We start from the raw sequence: 27,587 nt of genomic DNA on the forward strand, positions 1-27,587 counted from the left end.
ACCCCAGAACACATGGAAGATCAGTCATGGTGACCCACTGTTACTGTAGGGAGCATGTTGGATTCTTCAGGTGTGCTGGGTTCCGAAAGAGGTTGAGAATCGCTGGTGTTTCCAGAATAACTAATTGTGGAGATACTAATAGAATACTTCTAGTTTGGAAAGCAAATTGTTTTTTCAGCCTGCAAAACTGTGGGGAGAAGTTTCTGCCATTATAATTTGGAATGTTTTGTACTCAGTAAGCAACAAATCATGGGTTTTTCTTTCTCCTGTAGACTTCTCTTTAACTCCCCAACTGGTGGTGGGTCACACTGAGGACTTCTTAAAGGATATCTGCCATCAGCAAATACTATTTCAGGAGACTGGGGGAGATACAGGAAAGAAAAGTCATCTGTTGAGCTCTGCCTTTGCTAGGCATTGTACCCACTGCTACTTCTGAGAGCCTTGCACAACACTAGTGCAGAGCAGAGCTTTTCTCTCCTGTTTCACAGAAGACAGAACCATTTTCAGCAAATTACTGCTTGGCCCAGTGTCCTAGCCACTAAGTGGGAAAACCGGGATTCAAATTCCAGTCTTGAGTTTGTCCCATTATACTACAGCGCAGCCTTTGAAGTAAAAGGACCAGATCTAAGTGGCTTGCTGCTGCAGTGGCTTTGCTGTCAGCATTAACAGGACTGACAGCAGTTTCTGATAAATAAATGGACTGCATGCTTGCTTTTCCATTTTTCCCTTGAGGTCTATAATTTAGTAAGTAAATAATTTTCCTACTCTCCTCTTTTTGATTAATTCAAAATTAGGCACCTTTTTCCTAGACTAGCAAACTGATGTGTCTGTGTGCTGACTTAACAGACTAACAGTCATGCAGGGATCTCTTTTCATCTTAGGAATTATGTTTCTTTTCTATAGAGTTATAAATTAAATGCCCATATAAAATTTTGTGCCTTTAATTCCAGAAATTAAGTTTATATTTTAATTGAACAGGTAACACAAGAAATTTCAGATAACACAAGAATTTTCAGACTGCTTGGATCTGACAGGTATGGAAAGAGGTTGTATTAAACACATAGTGCTAAATGTGTTTTATAAATCCAGCATGAGTCTGTTTTCTTTTTCAAGGGAATTGAAATTTCTACAGTAATATATTCAACGTTGTATTTTTCACACTAAAGAATTAACTAGTCAGGAAGTTATAAAGCCTTTGAGACTGTGCCTGATCTAAGTAACAGGAATATATAGATCTGCCGGTACTTATTTTGCATTAAGTGTGCTGTCTAAAGTATGAGAAAAGCACAAGAAAGAGGAAAATACCATATGCTAACAAATAAAGCTTTTTGGTTTTAGTGCCAAATAGAATTTTTGGGTTCTATTCTGATATACTTTATGATTGTCGAAGAACAGGTTGCTCTGTACTTTGTGAGAATTAAGTTCCCCCAAATTATTCCAAATACAGGTTTTCCACACCTCTGGCTTTTCGAACAACTCTGGCTGAGCCGTGGGAGGTGGTGGGCAGCAAAAGTACTTCCTGGAGCTGCAACTGGTTCTTTAGTGATAGTGATTTGCAAGTCATTTTCTACCCACAAATCGAACAGCATTTATAGAGGCATAAAATGAAGAAGCAATGGAAAACGTTTCTGCTTACATTAGTTTTCAAGAATAACTTTTGTATGTTTGTCCCCTTTAGGGTCGTGGTTTTGGAAAGTAGGCCAACTGATAATCCCACAGCAAACAGCAACTTGTACATCCTGGCGGGCCACGAGAACAGTTACTGAGGACGGCCGTGCTTCGACAGCTACTGTTAGAAAAAAGCAAGCATGACTGCACCGTCGTCGTCGAGTGCTTGAGGCTGTACAAAGCCTCCGTCACTGGGCTTCGGTCACTTGTAATTTATTGTGGCATGAAACAAGATGGGGAGAAGTTTTGTTTTAAGTGGTATGGATAGATTTAGCATATTGAACCACACAAGTGCTTAATTCATTGTTATGTAATCTTTGTACATACAGGCAGTATTTTTCTGTGAAACTTCATATTGCAGAAGACATACACTAAGAATTTATGTAGATAATGTACTTTTATGAGATGTACAAGTAAGTGTCTTATCTGTACAGATGTAAATGTTGATGAAAATGCAATTGGGGTTAATATTTTAAGAATTCTTAGTATATTCTTAGGTGTGGCTGTATTATAAAATGGGATGCTGGCAATGAAACCGTACATTTAACACTATTGTATTTTTATTATATGTAATTTAGTAATATGAATACAAATCTTGTAACTTTCAAAATTGTAATGGAGGCTATAATCATTTTATAATCTTGTTTTTAATTTTAATGCAAGTACACTGGTGTTTATATTTGCACAAAGTATTGATATGTGATGTATTAAGTCACAAAAGTAAGCTGTGACACTGTCAATATGCATTTGGCTCCACAACATCTTTTTTAAATGTATTTGGGTGGTTTTCTGTGTGAAACAACCCAATTAACCACCTGTTGTAGTAACTGGTCTTTTTATATTTAAGCAGAATCCTGTAAGATTGTTTGTCTGTGCTTAAAAAACACACCTTCGAAAAAATTTTGAATCACAGAATAGCGGTACCATGATATAACACTGCAGTTGTCTGAATTACAGTTGCACAAAGGATAAATGAGCATTATTAAAGAGCCCACACTAAACATTTCATAGAATCACATTGAAAAACTATCACATTCCATAGAGGGGAGTGGTTCAAATTTCTAGTGAAATTTTTTACTTTGGTTGGCCTTATTTTATGATCATTTTCATATTTCTTTTGACTTAGAGTATTAACACATGGCCAAAATAATTTAGTTACTACCTCATATAAACAATATAATGGTTACTACACATCGCAGGAACTTAGTTTTGGTTCAAAGTCATTTTTGATTGCTTTTTTCCAATGGAATATGTATATACCAAGTTTTAGCAAAATGCACACTTTGGCTTTTTTTTGGTATATGTTCTTTATATTTTAATGTGGGTATATACACTAGGAACAAACTAAATTGTGATTTATGGTCTTCATTTATTTTAATTGATAATGCTTTTAAATATGTTTCTGATTGTACATAGTGTAAAATAAACATGTTTTTTAACATGCGGTTGTACAGTAGCTTGTCATCTGGCTTAATCTCTGTGTAGAGTAAAACTAAAATTTATTAAGGAGAAAAACAATTTTTTAATTATTCTACATACCCATTCTGGGCCCTCAGATCATATTTTTATTTGATCTGTCATCTCAGTTTCATAAAGGGGTATCTTACAGACTCTTCAACTTTCTGATCAGGAAAATCAGTGAAACATTCATAGTCTTAATGGAGCAGGTGTTAGCAAACATACCTCAGCCTAATCCTGCTCACTGCCTGTTTTTGTAAATAAAGTTTTATTGGAACACCACACAACATACTCATTTATGTGTTGTCTGTGGCTGTGTTTGCGCTATAGTGACAGAGGTGAGTGGTTGCAAGAAAGTTGTATGGCTTATAGAGCCTTAAATATTTAACATCTGACCCTATATAGAAAAAGTTTGCCAACTCCTGGGTCACAGAAAGGAACAGGAGAGTGTTGGGGAATGTAGTTCTAGAGGCTGAAGAAAGGAACAATTAGGTGAGAAGAACTGGATGGTAGATCATGAGGCACCATTTCTCCCTCTGCTAGTGCACTACCCTTCTCTGTGACTTACGTAGTTTATTGACTCTGCAGCAGTTTCCTAATCTAAAAACATGACTTCGAAATCAGGTGTTGTCATAGCAGTTGTGTATATGTATGGCTTTTCCCCAGTAAATACATTGTCACTGATCTTAGCATTAATGACTGAGTAACGACTGTTTTAAAAACACATTTTGCCAATATAACATTATCATTGATTATTGAAAAACAGAGACTCATAGAAAAGATTTTCAAGACATAAAGATTCTGTTCTTGGCATTTGTTGACCAGGTTGTTGGTCCTTTTAATTGGCCACTGTTTTTTTTCTAATTTCCAAGTCCTGTAAATTATATAAAGGGTCACACCTCAAAAAATTTAACAATTTAACTGTCAAACACTTGGAATTATTCCCGGAACATATACAAGTGGTTCATGTGTTACTCATGGACTTTTTAAAAACATAGACCCCTGTAATCAATCTTTGGGGGCCAAGCCCAATAACCTGTTATTTTTATAAAGTCGTGCAGATTATTCTGATGTGCAGTCCCTATATGGGAAACATTGGTGGACCTGAATTTAAATCCGTTTTCTGAGGGTGGTCCAAGGATCATATGCCTCAGAATAATCTTTGATGACTTAAAAATGCAAATTTTATAGCTCCACCTAGTAACTTTTGATTAAGGATCTTTATTAGCTCAAAAGGAAAAGAGCTACTCACCTAAATGTTAGAGACAATATACTTCATCGAAGTTTCAAGCTATCTTATTAGCTAGTTTCTTAGTAGTGTTGAAAAGAATGAGATCAGTTTCTGGACCTGCGGGCTGTCATTCAGGTTATGCTGATTTCAGGAGAGATCACGAAAGAAAGGACGGATAGATAGTAGTTTTTACCATTACTAGAAGAAAGTTGAAAATGTGTGCTATACAAAATAATGAGTAAGCACTAAGAGTATTGCTCGAGGGAATATAGTAAGTGCCCCGTGCATATATCTGTGCTAGGTGTGACAATTCTACATGGTTCACACAGATTGTCTAACAGAAGTCCCAGAACAGCCCAGTGGGGTAGGTATTGTATCGTTCATGCCACTTTACAAGTAAAGAAACAGAGGCACAGAAAGCTTAAATAACTTGCCAAAGAATATAATAAGTAGTAGAGCTATGACTTGAACCCAGGCCACTTCATTCAAATTGTATACCCGTAAGTACTATACTAAAGTACGGATTACACAGAACACAAGCAGTATATTCCCTGCCCTGTAATATACATGAAGCATTTTTTCCTCCCAGAAATTAGATTTATTTTCTCCAGGAGTTGGATTTCAAATGCTGATTTTCAGTTTCTTGCAACAAGAGAAATTAACTTCCTATCTTAATTTTGTGGCTTTACCAAAAAGCATTTTCTTTATTCAAAGTGTTTTGTATTTGAATAAAAAGGATTTGCATAAAGTTACAGCTAAAGCTTATTCAGTAAGTGTCATCAAAACTTATTGCAAAGACTTACTTTTGTGAGCTAGTTGTTTAACCAACTTATATATTGCAGTGTACCCAGGCACCTCACTGGCACTGGAAAAAAGTGGAAAAGGCATCATTTCCAGTATTCAAGAAGCCTATTTGGATGGAAAAAAATAAATAAATAAAGGTACAAAAGACTGCACATAATTACACTTTGGGGGGAAAAGAAAGCCTTTGTTTGGAAGGTTACCTATGAACCGTGTTGTTAACAGATGAAGAGTTTAACGAGCGCGGGACAAAAGGGTAGCAAGCTCTAGGCTAGACTAGGGGTCCAGGACCTTAAGGATAAACGCAGCTGAGCTCTTTCGCGAGCCTGGAGCACAGCAACCGGCACAAAGCTAGAAAACAGGGTGGCACCTGACTGGAGAGCTTCCCAACGAGAAAAGGAGCTCCAGTCAAGAGTTTTCGGAACTGCAGCGATCAGACACACGCCCGTGGAAACAGGCCGCTGGGTTTGTGCCTAGGTGATCCCTTGTATCCTCCCTGAGAATATTCTCTATAGCATGATGAGAGCAGAAACGAGGTGTGAGTTCATGTAGATTTGAGTTTATTGGGTGGATGCTTGGTCTTGAAAGAGAACGGAGACAAAGGTGGTTTCTGGTTTTATTTCCAAAGCATATGGGAGCAAATGGAAAAACAGGATGAAGAGTACAGCCACCTGAAGGGAGAGGGGCAAGTGTGCCCACCCCGAACCCCGCGCGGTGGGGAGCGCGTTACTGACGCCGAGCAAGTGTGTATGTGCACGTCAACATCCAGTATTTTTAAGTTCACATTTGGGAACGAGAGGGTAAGCTTTGGCAAAAATGATCTCGTCCAGCGTTAACACGTTTACTTCGATATGACATTCATCACAGGATTGGTTCGACTTGCTGCCCCCTGGGTGGCCCATCTGTCTCGTTCTGAATCCGCTCAGATACCACCCCGCCCCCTCGCGCGCGCGCGCGCCTGCTGAACCGCGAACGCGGCGGCCGTGTGTCCCACAGCTCACAGCTGCCTGTCACGGCAAAGCCTCCACAGGTTTGTCGAAAGGCTGTGTGGACCGTAAAGCAAGACGGGGACGTCCGATCTGACAGACGGAAGGTCCCCGCCCGGGCAGGGAAGCGGCCTCGTGTCACCGTTGACGCGGGCTTCCTCTGAAGCGCTGCTGAGAACTTGGAAAGGAACCGGACTTGCTACAGTCACGGCGTTCATGGAAAAGTAGTTTGTTTCCCGAGCGCCTTCCAGGGCGTCTTCAGGGCTCTGGAGCAGAAACCGCCGCGGCGTGGGTACCCGGGACGTCACGGCTCAGCCCGGAGGCTGCCCCTCCCGAGGCCAGGCGGCGCGGCCCCGGCTTCCCGTGAGGCGTGCGCCGGGGGACCGCTCCGGAAGCCGCCCGGCCCGCGCGCCCTGAGCGTCCGGTTGCCCCGGAGACGCCGCGGCCCTTCGCTCCTCAGTTGCTGGGAGGGGGGCGGCCGGCGCGCAGCGACCTGCCCCGGGTCGGGACCGCTCCGGGTAGCGCGAGACGACGTCGCGGGCGCCCCCGGACCACACCGTAAGTGGGGGTGTTGACAGAGAGAGGGCCGGGGTCTGCAGGACGCGCCCAGGTGAGGGAAAGTTCCTGAGGGCAGGAGAGCGGGTTGGGGGGGAAGAAGGGGAGTGGCAGGCAGGGCGGGGGCGAGGGCCGGAGGTGACGGGGTGCTCCCGCCGGCCGCACGCCCACCTGCTGCGGCTCCCTAGGGGCGAGAGGGAGGTGCGGCCTGGGGGAGGCGAGTGCTGAGGTGGTGGCAGAAGGGACAGCGGGGGCGCACCTGCGCGCTGGGAAGCCCGTGTGTGGCGGAGAAGCCGCCTGCCTTTAAAAGGTCAAGATCTCTTTAGAGGCCTGGAAGTAAGGTGGACTGTGCCAAGCTTCCAGGTACGTGTACATATGTTTTGTGCAAAATGAGTTTCTTGGGTTATGTGAATTATATGGTCTGGTTTCCGCGGGGATGCTTTTAATGACTCTGATTGTACTACCGCCAGGACGTTTATTAACAGGTGCGTGTACTTTTGAAGTTCCGTAATTTAATGTTACGTTCATAAGACAGATGCAGAATGCGTTCGTAGCCCATTTTCTTCATCAGTTCTGTTAAATATGAATACTACCAAGTTTGGGTGCACTGGAAACAACAGTAAAACAACATCGCACATTGTGACTTTAAGCCTGCAGAATTTAACTGGGCTTGCCTGGTCTTGAAAATGTCTCCTTGCTTCCCTTGCTCTTAACACCACTGTTTACACCAGTTTCTTACAAATTTAAGATTAGGAGAATGATGAATTTTTTTTTCACCCCATTACTCTCCCTTTCTTAATTTTGTTTTTCTTCCCCCAGTGCGTTCCATAGGCGTGCTTGAGCCCTCAGGCCCTGCTTTGTGATACAATCATGGAAAATAATCTGCCTCCCAGTGTTTCCTCTGTTTCTGTGTGCATCATTTCCTTCTGACTAAGGAAATTAAATAGGAAACTCAAAGAATTTAATGATCCACTCAAGTACCTTATCTACTCAAATATCTTTCTATATTTACCAGTGGGTCCAAGTCTATATCTGTTTTTGCCTTTGCACATAGAACTTGATTAATTTTTTTTAATATTTTATTTATTTATTGGACAGAGATCACAAGTAGGCAGAGAGGCAGGCAGAGAGAGAGAGGAGGAAGCAGGCTCCCCGCTGAGCAGAGAGCCCGATGTGGGGCTCGATCCCAAGACCCTGAGATCATGACCTGAGCGGAAGGCAGAGGCTTAACCCTCTGCGCCACCCAGGCACCCCAGAACTTGATTAATTTAACAGCCAAGTGTTTGGTAAATTTTTAAGTCAGGAGGCCCCAGAGCCCAGAGATACATAAGCTTAGCTGAAGGTCACTAATGACTATGAAAAATATTTTCAACCAGTTTCATCTATTCCTTGTCAACGGCTCTATCACTGTTTGATCTTGATTTGCTGCCCAGATACTTAGTAACCATCAAAATGTGATTATTTCCTTTGCTGAAAGTAGAAAATTATTTTTTGAATTTAGCGGAAAGTTTCAAGAATAAAATTATGGCAGGACTTCAACAGGGTGAGCACCTGGCACTTGTCAGCCACTGGGCTGAGAATGCAAGTCAGGTGTGATGAATAATGTGTAAAAAAGGAGTGGCAGAAGTTGTGAATACAGGATGTGTACAGAGAAAGAGCTTGCCTTTAGGAATTGGGGAAGGGTGGGGCGCCTGGGTGGCTCAGTGGGTTAAAGCCTCTACCTTCAGCTCAGGTTATGATCCTGGAGTCCTGGGATCGTGGGATCGTGGGATCGTGGGATTGAGCCCCGCATCGGTCTCTCTGCTCAGCAGGGAGCCTGCTTCCTCCTCTCTCTGCCTACTTGCGATCTCTGTCTGTCAAATGAATAAATAAAATCTTTTTTTTTAAAAAAAAAAAAAAGGAATTGGGGGAAGGATAAAAGAAAGGACATTTGAGTTGAACTGCAGAAGATGAGGATTTGGGGGTCAGACCTTCTCAGCAGTGACGTAAGCAGAGACAGATCTGAAAGTGTTTGGGAAAGAATCTCAGAAGCAACGTGGGAAAGGTACATTGGGACCAGAGTGTAAAAGACGGTAAGTATCCTACTATAATCTTTTTTTCATTCTGTGGTATCAGAGGCCAGAAGACACTTTTGAGGAAGGATAATATCTGATTATCTTGATGTTTGAGAAAGGTGTTTTTGGTGTATTGAATGTAGATATGCAGAAGAAAAGTGAGTTATGACACTTCAGTCTCACCAAATGTAGATTTTTTAAATAGTTTGATTTTAACATAATAATTTCAAACTTGCAAGAAAAGTACAATGAACTCCCATTCATTAATTGTGCTCCATTTGTTTTATCATTTCCTTTCTGTCTCTCTATGTATAAATACATGCACATTAATATTTTGTACCTTTTGATAGTGTTACAGATACCATGTGCCTTTACCCTTAAGTAGTTCAGTGTGTATTTCCTAAGAATCAGGACATTTTCTTACATAACCACAGTACAGATTGCCAGAATCAGGAAATTTAGTACCTTGTCCACAGTCAGTGGTTGGATTTCACCAGTTATCCCACTATTACTCTTGACAGTTACCCCATTCTAAGATTCATTTTAGGATCACATATTACATTTCCTTTTCATACTTTTTTAGTCTCCTTCCTTCTGGAACAGTACCTTGACCTTTATCTTACTTTTATCTTTCATGACCTTACCATTTTTTTAAAAAATACAGGCCAGTTATTTGTAGGATGCCAAAGTTTTGTCTATTTTTAAATTTTTTTTATTTTAGTAAGATTTTATTTATTTATTTGACAGAGACAGAGATCACAAGTAGGCAGAGAAGAAGGGAAGCAGGCTCCTTGCTGAGCAGAGAGCCCACGTGGGGGTGGGGGGCCCCCCCTCAATCCCAGGACCCCGGGATCATGACCTGAGCTGAAGGCAGAGACTTTAACCCACTGAGCCCCCCAGGTGCCCCAGTTTTGTCTATTTTTTTCTCATGATTCGATTCATGTTTTGCATTTCAGGCAGCAGTACCGTTAAGGAAATGCTAGGTCCTTCTCAGTGGTGCATTGTCTTTTCTACAATTTCATGTAAATGGAACTATACAATATGTGTGTTGGGGAGAGTTGTCTGACTTCTTTCACATAGCATATGTCTTCAGCTTTTTTTTTTTAATGCTTATCACGTAATAGCATGTATCAGTACTTTCTTTTTAATGTTGAATGAGTATTTCATTGTGTGGATTTTCATTCATTGATTAATGGGTATTTAGTTTGTTTTCAATTGAAGCTCTTATGAATAATGGTACTATAACATTTGTATGCATGTCTTCGTATAGGCATATATTTTTATTTTTCCTGAGTAGATACCAAAGAGTGGAATTGCTGTTTATGTTTAACTTTTATGTTAAATTTATGTTTAATTTTTAAAATATTACCAAACTGTTTTCCAGTGGAGCTGTGCCACTTAACATTCCCACCATTAATGTGTGAGAGTTCCAGTTTCTATACATCTTTATCAATCCTTGATATTGTCAGTCTTTTGGATTTTACGCGTCCTGGTGGATGTGTGGTGGTATCTTATTTTGGTTTTAATTCATATTTCCTAATGACTAATAGCATCCTTTCATGAACTTATTAAATATCTGTATATCTTCTTTGGTAAAATATCTCTATTAATCTTTTGTACATTTTGGAGATGACTGGCTGTCTCAGTTGGTAGAGCATAAAACTCTTGATCTTGGGTTTATGAGTTTGAGTCCCATGTTGGGGGTAGAGTTCACTTGAAAAAAATCTTTTGTCCATGTTAACTTGGGTTATCTGGTTGCCTTTGAATTATAAGAGGGCTTTACGTATTGTGTGTACAAATCCTTTAATATTTTCTTCAGTCTGAGGCTTATTTTTTCATTTTCTTAATAAAACAATTTTTTTGGAGAGCAAAAGATTATAACTTTGATAATCCCATTTTATCAACTTTTTCTTTTATCATGCTTTTAGTGTCATATCTTAGAAATTTTTGCCTAACTTAAGATCAGAAAGATTTTTCTCCTTTGTTTTTATTAGAAGTCAGTAGTAGTTGCAGCTCTTACATTTTGGTCTGTGATTCATTTTGAGTTAATTTTGGCATATTGCATAAGTATCTAAGTTTTTGTTTGTTTGCTTGTTTGTTTGTTACATATGGACCTCAATTTTCGTAGCATCATTTGTTGAAAACATTCTCTTTTCATTGAATTGCCATGGCATCTTTGTTGAAATCAATTAGCTATAAATAAAAAGGGTCATTTCTTGATGCTCTGCTCTGTTCACTGATACATATGTGTCTTTATGCCAATACCATATTCTTTTGATTTACTATAACTTTATGGTAAAATTTGAAGTCAGGTATTGTAAGTCTTCCCAGTTTGTTTTTAATTCCAGGTTGCTTTGGCTGTTCTGGTTACTGTGCATTTACATATCAAGCTAAGGTTCAACTTGTCAATTTCTACCCCCAAAAAAGTCTGTTGGGATTTTTATAGGGATTGAATTTAATCTGTCAGTGAGTTTATTGAGAACTGACATCGTAATTGAGTTTTCCAATCCATGAACTTGACATTTCTCTCCTTTTATTTATCTCTTCTTTCATTTCATGAGCAGTATTTTTAATTTTCAGTGTAGAGGTCTTACACTTCACTTGTTAAATTCATTTTAAAATATTCTTTTGATGTTATGATGAGTAGAATTATTTTCATTTCATTTTCAAATTGTTGCTAGTGCATAGAAACACAATGTTACTGTATTGATCATCTATCCTACTACATTGCAAACTTGTTCATTAGTTCAAGTTGTTTTTTCATAGATTCATTAGGATTGTTTGCTTACAGTGTCATGGCATTTCCAAATAATGACAGCATTAGTTTCCATTTCCAATCTGTACAACTTTTAATTTCTTTTTCTTGCTTTGTTGCAGTGGCAAGATCTTCCAAAACAATGTTAAATAGAAGTGGTAAAAGCAAAATCATCTTCCCAGTCTTAGGGGGAAAGCATTGTCTCTCACCCTTAAGCAGGTTAATTGTACATTTTTCACAAATGTCTTTGAGGAAGTTCCCTTCTATTCCTGATTTGTTGAAAGTGTTGGCTTTTGTCAAATGCTTTTTTCAGGTCTACTGGGATGGTCATGTAGTTTCATCTTTTATTCTTTTATTATGGTGTTACACATAACTGATTTTCAGATATTAAACCAACCTTGCATTCTTGAAATAAATTTCACATAATCAGACAAAAAATCCTTTTCATATCTGTCTGGATTTGGTTTGCCAATTATTTTGTTGGGGATTCTTGTATCTATATTCATGAGAATAATGATCTGTAGTTTTCTAGTAATTTCTTTGTCTGACTGCGTATCAAGGTAATATTGGCCTTATGGATTGAGTTAGGAAATGTCTCCTCTCTTTTATTTTCAGGACTAGTTTGTGAAGAATTGGTATTAATTCTTCTTTTGAATACTTGGTAGAATTCACTTTTGAAGCCATCTGACCCTTTTCTTTGTGGGCATATTTTTTATTATTATTAAATTTCTTCATTTGTCACTTTAAAGTCTTTGTCAGCTAAATAAAACAGCTGGGTCCATTCAGAATCCATCTTTATTGTCTTTTTTTTCCCCCCTAATATCAGGCACACTCGTTTTTCTTAGTAACTGAAAACCGGACACTTTAGATAATTTATCTATGCTGGATTCCAATTTTCTCCTGAGGGCTTTTTTTTTTGTGTGGTTTTGTTTTTTGTTTTTGTAACTTGCCTGTATTCCAGAATCTTTCTCCTTCCAAGTGTGGGACTGTTGATGTCTGTGTTCAGTTTTTTTATTTTTTAAGCCTGGCTCTCTAGGATTCACTATTGTCTGCCCAGTAATTTGGGCAGCAGTGGTACCTAAATAACTCTAGCCATAGTCTTTCACCCTCTTCCAGTGGATCATTGTGTGGGTTGGAGACTGCATTCATTATGCATTCATAGTTCAGGCAATCCTCAAATCTGCCTCAGCCTTAACTTTCCTCAGGGCCTTCCCTTATCTTCCCTGTGCATTCCTCATAGTTTCCCAGTTAGCCAGACATATGCAAAGCCAACCTAACCCTTCTATGGGTCTTTCATTTCTGTGATCTTCCCATAAATTTTTGGTTAGTCTGTAGTTCACCCCTACTGGAACCACATCCTTAGGTTTGCAAAGCTGTGGGTTTTTTCCCTATTTGTTTCCTACTGAATTTGTAAGAATTTTACTGACAGCATTGTCACAGGTTTTCAGCCTGTCACAGGTTTGAGCTATGTCGAGCACATTTTCTCTTGGAGTAAGGCTTCTGGTTCATGGCCAGTTCACAGTGGTAGAACGACTGCATCTGCTGAGCTGAGGTGTGGGGTAGAGGAAGAAAGGCAGCAGACCCTGGTAAGAAACCACAGACTCCCACTGTACTTAGTGGAATTCTGATTTATCATGAATAAATACTTTGTTTTTTGCCTTTGGTTGATTTCCAGAGCCTGCAAATTGTTATGGGTTAGTTTGGGTTTTGATTTTAGGGGGGTTTTTTGTTTATTTTTATTTTTTTTTTAAAATTTTCTCTGGTCTTAATGTTTTAGGAAGAGGATTCACCAACCTCTTTACCCCACAATAGTCAAAGTCAGACCCCTGGTGCTTTTTCATGGGATTTAAAAAAAAAAGGTATTTCTTATACAGAAACCATTCTAAATTCTCAGTCTCTAGGTAAATTTTTGTAAACTCTGTTTTTCTGGGAAACTATCCATTTCAGGGACGCCTGTGTGGCTCAGCAGCGGGCCTGCTTCCCCGCTCCCATCCCCGCCTGCCTCTCTGCCTACTTATGACCTCTCTCTCTGTCAAATAACCTTCTTCTCCCTCTCTCTCTGCCTGCCACTCCCCACTGCTTGTGTTCTTTCTGTCAAATAAACAAATAAAATCTTAAAAGTTAAAAAAAAACTATTATTTTTGTATTCTCTATTCATTTCTGCTTTAATTTTATTGTTGCTTGTGCTTTCTTCTGGTTTATTTTATAGCTCTCTTTTTAGAGTATGGATTTCATTTGTTATTTTTACTCTTTCTTCTTCTATATTGGTTTGATCTCTAGACTTTTTTCTTCTTACTTCTGTATGTTAGGGTAACTCAACCACGGCATTATGAACATTTAGTTAGAAAATTCTTTATTATGGCGTTCTTTCCTGTGCATTGTACTCAGCAGCATCTATCACCTCAGCATACTCATAACAATCCAAAATATCTCTAGACATTGAAAAATTCTCCTGGGGGCAAAATCACCCCCAGGTGAGAAACCCTGCTTTAAATGTATCTCATTGATTTAATATGTAGTATTTTCGTTATTATTATTTTTAATTACATGATTTCAGTCTGTATTTCCCCCTTCACCCAGCAGGTATTTAATTGAAGGCTTTTTTAGTTTCTAGGTAGAAAGTCTTTTTTATTATCTATCTATCTATATATATATCTATATATATAGATATACCCTAAATAGAAATATGTATAAATAATATGTGTTTTATGTATGTATTAAATATATGTATATTTATTCTGATTTCTAGTTTGATAGTTTGTGATCAGAATGCTTTTATAGTGTTTCTAGTTTATGAATGTTCTAGTTCTGATGTTTTCTTGGTAACCTAATATATTGTCACTTCTTACATATATTCCATATGTGCTTGAGGAGAAGGTGTATTTTTAATAATCAGAGTATAAAATTCAATATATCTCTTTCCTAAAGGTCTACCTTATTGGTTACATTGCTTAGGTCTTCTACATACTTACATATCTTTTGTTCATTTGTCTTGCCTTTTCCTGAGAGTGGTCTGTTTTAATTTCATTATTAGTGTGTTTCTGTACATGTCTTCTTGCATGTCCTAAAGTTTCTGCTTTGTTACAGTAATTGCTATGTTATTTGGGGGCTTTTGTATCTTCATTGTGAATTGTGGCTTTAGCATTAAAAATACCCCCCCCTTTCATTGTATTTAATGCTTTTTTGTAGTCTTAATTCTACTTCATCAAATAGCAGGATCATAAATCTCCTTTCTTCATGTTTCCATTTGTCCTGAATACCTTTGCCTATCTTTTTATTTTTAACCTTTCTGAGTCATTTTAGATGTGTCTCTTGAATAGAGCTTATACTTAGATCTTCTTTGGGAGCCAAATTGAAAATCTTTTTCATTTAATACATGAGTTAAGCCCACTCATATGTATTGATATTACTGATACTATTCTTTACTCTGTCATATTGTTTTATATTATAATTTTTATGTGTATAGTGTTAACCTGTGTTTCTTTTTCTATGTATTTTGTTTGATTTTTATTTCTTACACTTCTTTGGGTATATTCTTTTTTTTAATCTTTAATTTTTTATAAATATATAATATATTTTTATCCCCAGGGGTACAGGTCTGTGAATCGCCAGGTTTACACACTTCACAGCATTCATCATAGCACATATCTTTGGGTATATTCTTAACACGTCTAGTTCCTGCCTTTTTTTTTTTTTTAAGATTTATTTATTTATTTATTTGACAGACAGAGATCATAAGTAGGCAGAGAAGCAGGCAGAGAGAGGGGGAAGCAGGCTCCCTGCTGAGCAGAGAGCCCAATGCAGGGCTTGATCCCAGGACCCTGAGATCATGACCTGAGCGAAAAGCAGAGGTTTAACCCACTGAGCCTCCCAGGCGCCCTAGTCCCTGCTTTCTTATTTAAGCTTTTATTCTCTGGTTTGTCTGTTTTTAATGGTATATTTTACTCCTCCATCTATTCAGTTATCAATGAGTTTATTCTGCTTTCTTCTTTTCCCTTCCATTTCTTAAACATATTTTTAATTGCATTACTTTCTACACTGTTAGCAGTAGTGTGTAACAGTGTAGAAACATAACATTTCTAACATCTAGAAACATTTCTAACATTTATATGTTATTCTTCCACCCTTGTCCTCACCTTTGCTATAGCCTTCAATGAAGTATGTTAAATGCTTGCTGTAAATCTCTTCCTGAAGTTTTCCCAATCAGCTCTTGGTTGAAAGTTATCACCTTGTAGATTCTTTGAGAAGGTTCATGACTACAGTATTCCTAGAGGTCCTGCATATTTAAACTGTATCTATAACTTTGGTACTTGAAAGACAGTTTGTTTGAATGTAAAATCCTGGCTTTCACTTTCTTCTCTTGAATTTCTTCAAAAGACTGCTATATTTTTCTGTGGCATGGATATTCTCTTGACAAGTTTGATGTCACTCTCATTTTCCTACATTTCTCTTTAGTCTTTGTGCCTACAGGCTATGAGAGTATTTTCTTTGATAGTTTTATTCAAATACATCTTTGAGTTGATTGTTCTGATTCCGTTTTCCCAGCTACTGATGGGCCTTTTCAGTATGTATAATCTGATCTTATTTTGTTGCCAGAAAAATTTCGTAGTTTATAGTTTCAGCTATTGGTTCTCTTCCACTGTTTTGTTTTCTTCAGAGACTCTGGATACATATGTCGGGTCTTCTTTGCCTATCTTCCATTTCAACCACTTTCTCTCTAAATTCTTTTACTTTGTCTTTGTCTCTTTTGTCTTTTGTATCTTTCATCTCTTACTTTGTCCCTTATTTTTTCTTTTTCTTCTCTTTCTTTACTAAGTTCAATCAACTCTTTTTTTTTCTTTTTCTTTTTTTCCTTCTCTCTCTCTCTCTCTCTTTTTTTTTTTTTTTTTTTTTTGGTTTGGTTTGGTTTACTTCTAGTCTTATTTGAATTTCTGATTCAAAGTGGCTTCTCATGGAGCACCTGTGTGGCTCAGTCAGGTAAACTCTGCCTTTAGCTCAGGCCATAATCCCTGGGTCCTGGGATTGAGCACCATGGAACCTGCTTCTTCCTCTCCCACTACTTCCCAGCCACTTGTGCTTTCTCTCCCTTTATCTCTCTCAAAAAATAAAATCTTTAAAAAAAAAAGTGGCTTTTCATATCTCCAAATGAATGTTAGAAGATATTTAAATCAGTTTAGAGTATTATGTTAGTTTTCTTCTGCTTCATTGTTAGGTTTTTTTGGCATGATTTTTATCAAGGAAAATGTCCAATTCTCATTTCTATTTTCTTCCAATAGTAGATTTGTTTGGAGACTGCTTTTCTTTATTTTATAATTTCCTAGGCAGGTTTTGTCCTATAATAATTGACAGAAACCTAGCTTGAGAAAGTCCTTTCTGTCACTGTAACAAAGTGCAGCTTCTTCAATGAGTAGCACTCTTTTTTTTTTTTTTTCCAACTTAGTGGTAAAGAGATTTGCATGTCCTTCACTTTTGGGGCTCTCTTTTGTCTTGCAGTGGCACAAATTTATCCCTCTTGCTTCTTTGTCCTTTCAGTATCCAGTCTCTGACAGAGATCAGATAAGCCTCTCTCTTCCCTCTTGCTCAAGATTAGTGTCCCTCTAACTGATCTCCCTCAGTTTCCATGACTTTTACATCCCTTCCTGGTCACACTTAATATTTTAATATTAAGGACACACTTAATATTTTTACACTTGTGATGTATTTTCTCTTCAGGGGATGGAGGGGGGAAGATTTTAAGTCTATCTTAGGCCCTTCGTTTCCTCTTCTCTCTTCTTTACAGTTTTTCCAGATCCCACCCCATTCCTATATCTGCTCTTTGCAAAGGCTTATAGTGGAACCTTAAGAGATATCTCTTCCAGAATTTGGAGTTTACTTTTCTACTTAAGTTTTTAAATTCCTCTGTCTTCCTGTTATTTTGGAAGCATTGCATTTATCTGGTTTTATTGTTCTGCTTGATTTCTACAGCTTTGAGAAAGCTATGTGAAAAGATTTGATTTAGACAGCTGCCATTATCCTCAGCTCTCTCAAAGTTCTCCACCATATACATCTTCACAAGCCATTTAGGTGTAATGTGGAACAGGTTTGAGAACTTTGAGTAGGGGTAGAGGATAAGAAAGGCAATTTATTTTATTTTTTTTTAAGATTTTATTTATTTATTTGACAGAGATCACAAGTAGGCAAAGAGGCAGGCAGAGAGAGAGTGAGAGAGGGAAGCAGGCTCCCTGCTAAGCAGAGAGCCTGATGTGGGACTCGATCCCAGGACCCTGAGATCATGACCTGAGCCGAAGGCAGTGGCTTAACCCACTGAGCCACCCAGGCGCCCTAAGAAAGGCAATTTAAAACGAACTTTTGAGATGATTTTGAGATGATTCTATTTGTGTAGAGATAGTCATCAAACAGATAGTTGGTCTGTACCTCAGGTAAGATATTAGGAATTACTGCTTCTTACTCTGGTAGAGTCCCTAGTAAGCAGGAATTAGATCCATTAATCCCTTTGAGGAATTTCTGCCTTGGTCTAATTCCTGCCTGCATGCTCACACTCATCTTCCAGGAATATATAAGGGCTTCAGAAAACAGGTACTATTTAGATGTTACCAGATAAAGTACTATTTTCTGGTGCTTTGTTTCATCATATTCAGAAGTTTGGTTGATGGGACTGTGAGAGATCTAAATATTAGTCTGAGAACTCAATCACTAATAAGCCACTTGGGGAAAAAAATTAGATCAATAGATCAAATCATCTACCTACAGGGAAATAAAATAATACAGACTTAAATATCATAATTAAGCTTTTTGGCATATTCATAGTTTATTCCAGTAACCGTAGGGCTTATCAAGCTGGTTAAATTCATAAATCCACAAAGATTTATACCAATAACTTTCTAAGGCAAATTCCTAGTTTCTACTGTTTTCTTCCCTGTCACTTAAAACTAGGCTAAAGAACAAATGTATGCATGTTTGTATCTAAATACATTTAAGAGAATAATATCTATGTAACAATTCAGTATAACTAATAGAGTTTTCAGAACTTAATCTGTGATGAATATTCCATGTTTTTTAAGTGTGTATGCTTCCATTTTCTCCCTTTCATAAGAGAGAGAATAAAATCTACAAATATATATATATATAATTGTAGAATAGTTTAGTAAGAGTCATTTACCCAGGCAAACACTTTTCTCAGTTGTGTATTTCTGTGGTGGCAAGTGAGTGTAGATGATTTCTTTCTCATTGAGACAATCTGTAGATGGAAAAGATATTAGTGAAGGAAAAGAAAAAAAAAGAAGATACTCATTTGAAACATGAGAAATTTAAAAAGTGGTCAACTCTTTCACTTGACATCTTGTTTTTACTAAGACCGGGGTTGTGCATTCTTTTGAATTAACTGAGAGGCAGCATAGCATAATGATTCAAATTGGGATCTCTGGAATCTGACTGCCCGGGTTCGAACTCCATATTAGCTTCATTTTGCCTTGATTTTCTCATCCACATAATTGAATAAAAATAGTACTTGCTTACAGAGTTTTTGATGCCCCCTTAAATTTTGCACCTGAAGGGAATGACTCACTCACCTCACTCACTAAAATCCTGGCCCTGAGGTCTGTTCTGCAAATCAGGAAAGTAAGGCTCAGCTATTATTTGACCTTTGCCCAAGATCATGTGCCCATTCAACACAAGAGATTTCAAACTCAGAAAGCCCTAACTCTGAAGCCCCACTCTTTCAACCCTTTGTTTTCTCTGCCAAATAAGCTTATCTACTACTACTTGGGCAGGTGGGAGCACCTGCCCCAACACGATGGTATTGCCAACAGAGATGTCCTTAAAGGATAATGCTAGTAATGGAAATGAGGAAAAAAAGAAGATAGATGGATTGCTAAGCCCTTTTCAATGGTTATAATATAATAAAGATCTAATGTCAAAATAGGAATTGAAATAAGGTGCTTTGGACAGGTGGCTGAGGAACCTACTAAGTTAAATGAGAATTTCAGAATACAAGTGTTCATTGACATTATCAGAGAAGCTATTTTTCTTGAAGTTAAGGAAGTAGGGAGGGAAAACTGTAGCATGGTATGAATGGGAACTTCCAGGGACAACATCTAACAAATGATATGTAACAGTGGTTAATGACAATTAGGCATGTGGTTAAAATAAATTTCAAGACCAATGAGCTCCTTGCAGACGGCATTATTAATTTTTATAGAGTATGACCATTCACTGCCTTAGTGGGAAAGAGCTATGTTAAGAGGTTGGACTTTACCACCTGCAGATGTAATGCTCAAACAGCATTAGGCTGTCAAATATCTGTTGTGCTAGTTAAACGATTAAACTTTTAAAAATGAAAAAAAAATAGTACATGCTTCATAGAATAGTTGTACAGATAAGATGTAATTTTCATAGGACAATGTTAGTGAAGTATTTTTAGTTCCTAGACTCATTTATTTAATAATGTTGGTCTTATTTGTTATTTAATATGTAATCCGATCGCCACATAATTCATGAGTGGGTGAGGCAGGACAGAAAAATTAAATATTTCCGTGGAAATCTAGATGAAAGAAAGCATTCATGAAAAATTAGAGAAACCTGTTTTCTTTTTTGTGCTTTTTATTTTCTTTGGGAAATTTGTTGTTCTTTCATACATGTAAAAGCTAAAAGCAATAAATGACATGCTAAAAAGATGTTACTCTTTGTAATGGCTGCTTTGTTCCACAGTCCACATTCACTCTTTCTTCTCTCCACCAGGGGGAAGTATAGTACTTTGTATGTGTCTTGTTCTCAGTTCTTTCTAGTTCTCCAAATCCCAGGGGTGAGGAGGGAAAAGATAAACACTGATGTGAGAGTATGAGATGTTCCTTAGCTGGATTTTACAGCACCATATTTTAATCATTTACTTGAGGATAATGAAAATAGACTATACAAGGTTTCTGTCCACAAATCCTTTAATTCAACTGAGGTAAATGCAGACCTATTATAAGAAATATGTGAAATCTTTGCAGTAACTGGAAGAACCACATTAAGCCGAATTCCCAAAGTAATGTTCAAATGGTTTTTGAGTATATTTAAAAGTAATTGATGGAAATAAGCCTTTGGCCTCCTGAGTAAATCGGTTTCATGTACGACAAGACTGTGAGAACATTGTCCTTGATCATTTGACTAAGCTGAGTCATCTTATTTTCCAGGTGTAACATTGTGCTGCAAGTCAGTCAATACAGTAATTTAAGTCCTGTCAACTATAATGGAAAAGTATGAAAAATTAGCCAAGATTGGAGAAGGGTCCTATGGGGTTGTATTCAAGTGCAGAAACAAAACCTCTGGACAAGTGGTAGCTATTAAAAAGTTTGTGGAATCTGAGGATGATCCAGTTGTTAAGAAAATAGCACTAAGAGAAATACGGATGTTGAAGGTAGGTTGACTTTCTCTGTATATCTATAACATCATGGTACTGGAAGACCTATGTATGCCAAAATTACAATTTCAATGAATTTTGAAGTGATTTTTTTTTCTCATTGGACTTAAATTTCTTGGTATCAGCAACTATGGAAAATAAATTGATTATTACTTTGGACTTTGGCAGTTCTGATATTGAAGTACCTCTATTCTGGTTGGTAAATATTCACTGTCCTAAGTCCTTCAGCCCAGTGTTTGCCCTCCCTGTCCCCTTTCTTGGCCTTTCTCTGCTCATCCCCTTCCCAAATCCTTCTCCCCACAAACCAGCAACTAGAAGAACATCTCCTGGCACAGGAGCCCACAGGACTGTACGGTGCCCCTGTAGGCATTGAGACGGAGTGGTCCTTCCTGCTCTCCACTGGTTCTTAGGCATATTAAGTATCTCCCCCATCTATGTATACACATTTTCCACAAGGATTTTGTTAGTTGTTTTGTTTTGTTTTAAGTAAGCTCTATGCCCAATGTGCGGCTTGAACTCAGGACCCAGAGATCAAATCACAGTCTCTACAGACTGTGACAGCCCAGTAGGTACCCCTAAAGTTGTTTTTACTCTGAAAGGATTTGACATGTAACATTTATAAATCTTCAATGTAAATGCTTTCCTATCCTAGAACTCTTCTGTTTAGACCCATAAAAGAACTGGGGATGCTTCTCATCCAGCATCCTTATCTTATCAGAGAGGAAAGTGAGGCACAGACAGCACTTCTCAAACATTAATAATGTGGAGAATTAATGTGGGAATTCCCCAGGGGACTTTGCAAAAGTCAAAGGTCCTTTCTGTCTTTCAGAGTCAAAGGTCCATGGTCAGCCTGAGATATGGCATTTCCAGCAAACTGCCCGATGGCACAGAAGGTGCTGGTAGACCACACTCTAAATAATAAAAGTGTGATTTCCTCAAGAACACACAGCTGACATTTACTTTCGACATGGGACATCTTTTTTTAGGAAAACCCCAGAAATCGGTTTTTAGGGGAAGATAATAATGATAATATTATCTGTCCTTCTAATTATTATTTGCAGTAGGTTTCCTCAAACTAATACTAGTTTAAAATATAAAAGTTAGTAGACACGGGGTTTTCAAGAGCATATCCATCATAAAAACCGGTCCACTGTTACCACACAGCCAGCAGGGGGCACTGGTTAGCCAGCCAACTCTGTCCCAGCGCTCAGCTACAGGGTGTGTCTGAACCCGCTGTGCGTTGTTTTCCAATACTAGCAATGATTTTATCCACCACCTCTCTCCTCTTCAAGACTGCAAGGAATGTTAACGCTCTGGTAGTACCTCCTGGGTCACAATGCCCAAATGTAAGAATGGACATTAAAGTAAAAAGTAGCCAGATTCCACCTTAGCTTGGTGCCTGGTGATGGTTCTCTTAACGTACCTCTTGCCAGCTTTGATATGTTACACACGGCAGGCCCTGAGCAGGCTCCTTCCGTGATAAATTTACCTAACCTTCCTCACATCCTCCTATTATTTATTTAAATGTGATTTGATTTCTGTCCTCCTTATTACCTGCTTTACTTATATAAGTCACTGTTTCTCTGGGCTAAGTTGATTTCATTTGCAAAGGGGATACAAATTGCTTATCTACCCAAAGACAGATTTGACCAGGTTAGCATCTACGAATCCCGAGCTCTCCTGGTAAAGACACTGTTTCACTTCCGTCGTGTGGCTTTCAGTGTAGCACAAAGCCGCTGACTTACCTGTGTGAACTGTTTCCTCTATTTTGCGTTTCTGCTCTTGGCAAATCGATTTTGTGCTTTAGGCATATTTTTAATATGTAATAGAATCCTTTTACCCAAACTGTTGAGCACATAGTCGCAAGGTAATTTTTTCCCTCTCACACCGTGTTTACAGATACTGAAGTAAAGGATGCTATCAGTCTTGGGCTTGCAAAATATTTATGCAGTGCTCACTATATGCAAAATACTGTGTTCCCTCTATATAGATATCCCCCCTGAGTAAGCAGTATAGGGTTTGAAAAGTGATGTATCTAATACACCAGGGAAAAAACAAGGAAGATGAGTTATATATAAGTGGGAGTGATCAGATATCCTGGTTTATAGCTTTTGTCCCAGAGTCCAGTCTAATTAGTACCCTCTTTCAAAAGCCTCCTGGTTTGTATGCTAAATTGTATGGTCACCCTAGACTTAGGCAGGGTGACCATATCCCTGTTTGCCTGAGACAGTCTTGTCTAATACTCCGTACCCTAATAGGATGGTGGGTTATCTTACTTAATTAGGATTTTTCCTCTGGTTTACAACATTAAACAGAGGCTGCCTGTGAAATGTTTCATCTTGAGATAGAATTTAATACATAAAAAAATCTAAGCATAAGAGAAAACAATAGAATCAGAGAACAGAGCTGAAAATATAAACAAAAACACACTGTAGGGACTCAATAGGCAATTTAATCAGATTTGGAAGTTGGGATCTAGTATTTCTGAGAGTCAACACTAAAATCCAGACTCTGTTTAAACCTCTTGACATTCATATTAAATCCGTGGCAATATGCAGGCTAAATGGGGATTGATAATTTTTATAGCCTTTTACTCAATAACTCCATCTTCTTAGTTTTTTATCCAGGTTCCTTTATGACTTGGATATTTAGAATTTTCACTAAATCCATAAAGTATTTATGGTATCAGTGCCTGTATTTTATGTTGTGTGCTTTGCTTGCTATCTCTGGAGAGATTCAAGCAGTTTAATTACCATCTGTTACAGGTACATTAGAAGGAGAAGAAGAAAAATGTCTACTTTTTTTTTTCAACCTTAAGTGTCTATGATTCTTACTAAGAGTAGTTCCTCTTGTGAGTAACCATAATAAAATTTTCCACAAGAGATGCATGGAGAATGATAAACAAGGCCTTCTGTTGTTTAAACTGTAGGAATCTGGGGAAAAACAAATCACTGAACTTTTATTTCAATTCCTTTGCAGCAATTAAAACACCCAAACCTTGTGAACCTCATTGAGGTGTTCAGAAGAAAAAGGAAAATGCATTTAGTTTTTGAATACTGTGATCACACACTTTTAAACGAGCTGGAAAGAAACCCCAAAGGGTAAGTAATCTGGAAACTGAAGCTCTGTATGGCTACTCGATTTCATTATATGTGAAATTAACTGTAGCAAACTTCAGATCTGAAGCACACTTCTCTTTCTATCAAGATACATCTGCTGGCTATCCCCTCCCATCTTAGTTAGGATGTGCTCAGAGGGAAACAAATATTAACCTAGAGTAAAAACATCAGGAAAACAAATCAACTGCAGATACAAATCATAATATATTTCGAGGCTAACTTGTGTACCAGTTTACCTCGAGATATCGCAGATTTGGTTTCAGAGCACTGCAATAAAACAAATATTGCAATAAAGGGAGTCAAATTTTTTGGTTTCCTAGTGCATGTAAAAGTTGTTTACACTATATGGTAGTCCATTAAGTGTATGATAGCATTACATCTAAAAAAAAGTATATACCTTAATTTAAAAATATCATATTGCTCTAAAAATGCTATCATATGAACTTTCAGTGAGTCATAATCACTGATTGCAGATCAGCATGAAATACAGTAATAATGAAAAAGTATGAAATATGAGAATTACCAAACACAGAGATTCAAAGTGAGCAAATGCTATTGGAAAAATAACAACCTTTCCTTCAGGATGTATTTAGCATCAAGGATTCTTTCTCTCTCCCTCTCTCTCTTCCCCTCTCTGTCTCTTTTTAAGTTTTATTTTTTAAGTAATCTCTATACCCAACATGGGGCTCAAACTCATGACCCTGAGACCAAGAGTCTCCCACTCTTCCACCTGAGCCAGCCAGGCACCCCCACAGGGATCTCTGAACTACCCACTTTTCACTCTTTTTGAGTCTTAAAAGCGTATAAGTGTATTTTTAGTCTTATAAATGTATACATTTGCTTTTGGCCCACCTGAGACTTGGATTTATATAGGGGAATACAACTAGGAACAGTGCAGAACATGCCACCCTTTTTATGAAATGCCAGGTACTTCCATATAACAGCTGTTAATTTAAAACATCCACCTGCCTCCACTCCCTTCCTAAAACCTACTTGAATAACAGCCAAGAGAGTGTAAACCCTGCAAATAGCAAACCGAGGTAAACAACCAGACTGCATACGTACCAACCCTATTTGAGCCCTTTGTTTTTTGGCGGTAAATTCACAGTTTGGAGCAAACACTGGTGTGAGATATGAGGCAATCAACCTAGAGGACATGTGGGATGAGCTGTGGGGTGGTGAGCTGAAGATCAAGAGACCCGAGGACTCAATTATCTCATTCAGAAGATCTGATTTAACACCAAGGTGGTGGAAGTGTACTGCTACCTGCCCAATGAAACCTTTGGTGTCCTCTACTTTTTGGATAGAGACAAAAAGCACTTGTTAGATCAACAGCTGAGTACTGAGTACCGGCACTGTGTTGGATATGCTCAAGCAAAGAAACTGCATGTATGTGCAGCAGCCGAAATTGGCATCACCTGATTAAACTTAAAATGATCTATTCCCATTCTCTAAGACCCTCTGAGTTCTACAGTAAGTACAAAGGGTAAGTTAATTAGTAATGTGACAGAAACTGCCTCCCTTCCAGAGGAAGGATTTTCCTTCCCATTGTACTATGTATAATGGAATAATCCTTCCTTCAAGAAGCTTAGGATCTAATGAGGAACCAGAAATACAAAGAAACAATTATAAGCGATTATAGCGTTATAAAACTAACGGGTTTACCAAACTTCAGCTGTCCACTCCACTTCTGGCTGATAGGAACATGTTATACACATCCATAAGTCAGACTTCAGCTTGATTTTAGCTTTATTGAGGTATAATTGACATATAAAAGGTTTGCATTTCTCTCCCAGTTAACTGTTCATAGAAAATTCCCCGTAAGACAGGGTGTGGTTTGGTGGAAAGATGGCCGTGAATCATGAGTACTGAGAAATACAGTAGTGAGGGTTGCACAAGCAGCACGTCCCAGATTATCCTTTCCTTGAAATGGCTTCCTGATTTCAGTGGGGATCATGGGATCCCTGGATGACAGAGGCCAAGTGGTAGTTCTTCATTTCGAGAATTGTGGTGACAGGCAACAGAGCCATAGTGATGATCAAAATGGTTTAACTGACCATACGTTCTCTCGAACCAAAACAGATGGGCAGATCACTAAGGTTCTATTTTTCTATAAAAACTGGTGACTAGAGGCTTGACTTGCATCACCACAATAGGCAGTTCACAGAACCGGGGCCTTGTGACTTAAGGGAAGATGGCTTTCCTTGAGGACTGGACCAGCAATAACATCACACATCCGCACTTAATTCTTCCTCTTAGCCTGCCCCAAAGTACTCTGCAGCCATTCACCAGAACACGTGCTGGGAAAAGAAAAATAGCCTATCTTTCAGGAATTAATGGCCAGGCTCTGAGGTAAAACCAGTCACCAGTGACCTTGAAAGCCACTGAGGTCAGTTTGGGGGTAATGGGGAGCAGGAAGCAGGAAGTGTGGTGGTGAATGAAATCTTGACTCAAATCCACCTCACCAGTCCTAGTAGGTCCACAAATCCATCCTTGAGATTATTTCCCCCTTTCCTAACTGGATAGTTGAGAGAGATACACCAGCAGATGGAAGAAGAGCCAGCTGGCTCTGGGTCAGGGAATGAAAGCTACCATGGTAGGAAGAGCCCAGCGGAAGGGGCTGCTGTGCTGCGTTTTCTTTACCAAACTAGAAAACTGAAAGCCATACTGTGCGTCTAGGGAAGAGCATGGCTTGACACTATGAGGACCTTGAGGAGGCACTGCTGGGAGGTAGGTGAGCTTGATGTGTACGGAAAAATCCTCTCCAACGCTCATGTCGCCTCGTATCTTTGGATCTCCTCCTCCTCATTTTACTAATGAATTTCTGGCGTTCAACTTCAATTGCCATCGGCAACCTTTAGCCAGGTTTCAATCACCAGTTTAGCAATCAGCTCGACTCATTGCTAGCTGCTCCAAGGAGTCTGGTGAAACTGGAATCTCTAGGAAGTGCGCCCATAGTGTTACAATCAGCCCAGGCTAAACTCTGGTTCTTCTTCTCTGGTCCTACGTCAGTGAAATCCATGCTCACAGGCATTCTTCACTGTAAATTAGCAGCATCTCAGAGTCCTTTTTGCCGTGTAACCCTTTTCCTCTGACTTTGTAGTAGGCCCCCTGAGACACACTGAACTGTGACTTTAGTTAAGGTTTGGAGACCTCTCAAGGTCTGAGAAGAATCCCTGTACGGCGCAGCTACTCAAGTGAGAGCATTAGAAGGTTCTCGTCAAGGCAAAACCAGCCTCATCATTCGAGTTGGGGGATTGGTTTGCCTGAGATGGGATGTTTGGTGGGAGCTGGGGTGCTCTCCGTTTCATGAACACTCCCGAGGGTCACATTTCAATTCTCAAAGTATAGATAGCTCTTTCTCAGTTAATTAACTGAGAAATTAATTAACCTCACAGAAGTTAAATTTGTGTTATCACTTAGCACCCTGCAGGATTATTCTCTGTGTTTGATTCTTCAGTCACTTCATGTTATTCTTATAGGTCCATGAAGTGAGTCCTATAGATACAAGTAATAGCGAGTTCTTTTACGGTGAGCATTGAAACTTCCGGTTTCCCAAC

The 27,587-nt window shown here is 38.6% G+C and overlaps 2 protein-coding genes across 8 annotated transcripts in view; both read left to right on the forward strand.

Annotated features, from left to right (window-relative positions):
- Positions 1–3,124, forward strand: part of MAP4K3 (mitogen-activated protein kinase kinase kinase kinase 3) — a 191,497-nt gene extending 188,373 nt beyond the window's left edge. For all 7 annotated transcript variants that reach the window (XM_044261698.1, XM_044261700.1, XM_044261696.1 and 4 more), the window contains 2 exons: positions 979–1,034; positions 1,679–3,124. In XM_044261698.1, the coding sequence (XP_044117633.1) occupies positions 979–1,034; positions 1,679–1,766 (144 nt within the window). In that variant the 3' untranslated portion in view covers positions 1,767–3,124. The remainder of the gene's footprint in view (positions 1–978; positions 1,035–1,678) is intronic.
- A 17,565-nt stretch (positions 3,125–20,689) lies between these two features.
- The window catches only part of CDKL4 (cyclin dependent kinase like 4), a 30,646-nt gene continuing 23,748 nt past the window's right edge, over positions 20,690–27,587 (forward strand). The window contains exons 1-2 of the mRNA XM_044261704.1: positions 20,690–20,905; positions 23,888–24,009. Coding sequence (XP_044117639.1) covers positions 20,738–20,905; positions 23,888–24,009 — 290 coding nt within the window. The 5' untranslated portion in view covers positions 20,690–20,737. The remainder of the gene's footprint in view (positions 20,906–23,887; positions 24,010–27,587) is intronic.

This window comes from Neovison vison, chromosome 8 (genome assembly GCF_020171115.1).
Source record: "Neovison vison isolate M4711 chromosome 8, ASM_NN_V1, whole genome shotgun sequence".
Lineage (NCBI taxonomy): Eukaryota > Metazoa > Chordata > Mammalia > Carnivora > Mustelidae > Neogale > Neogale vison.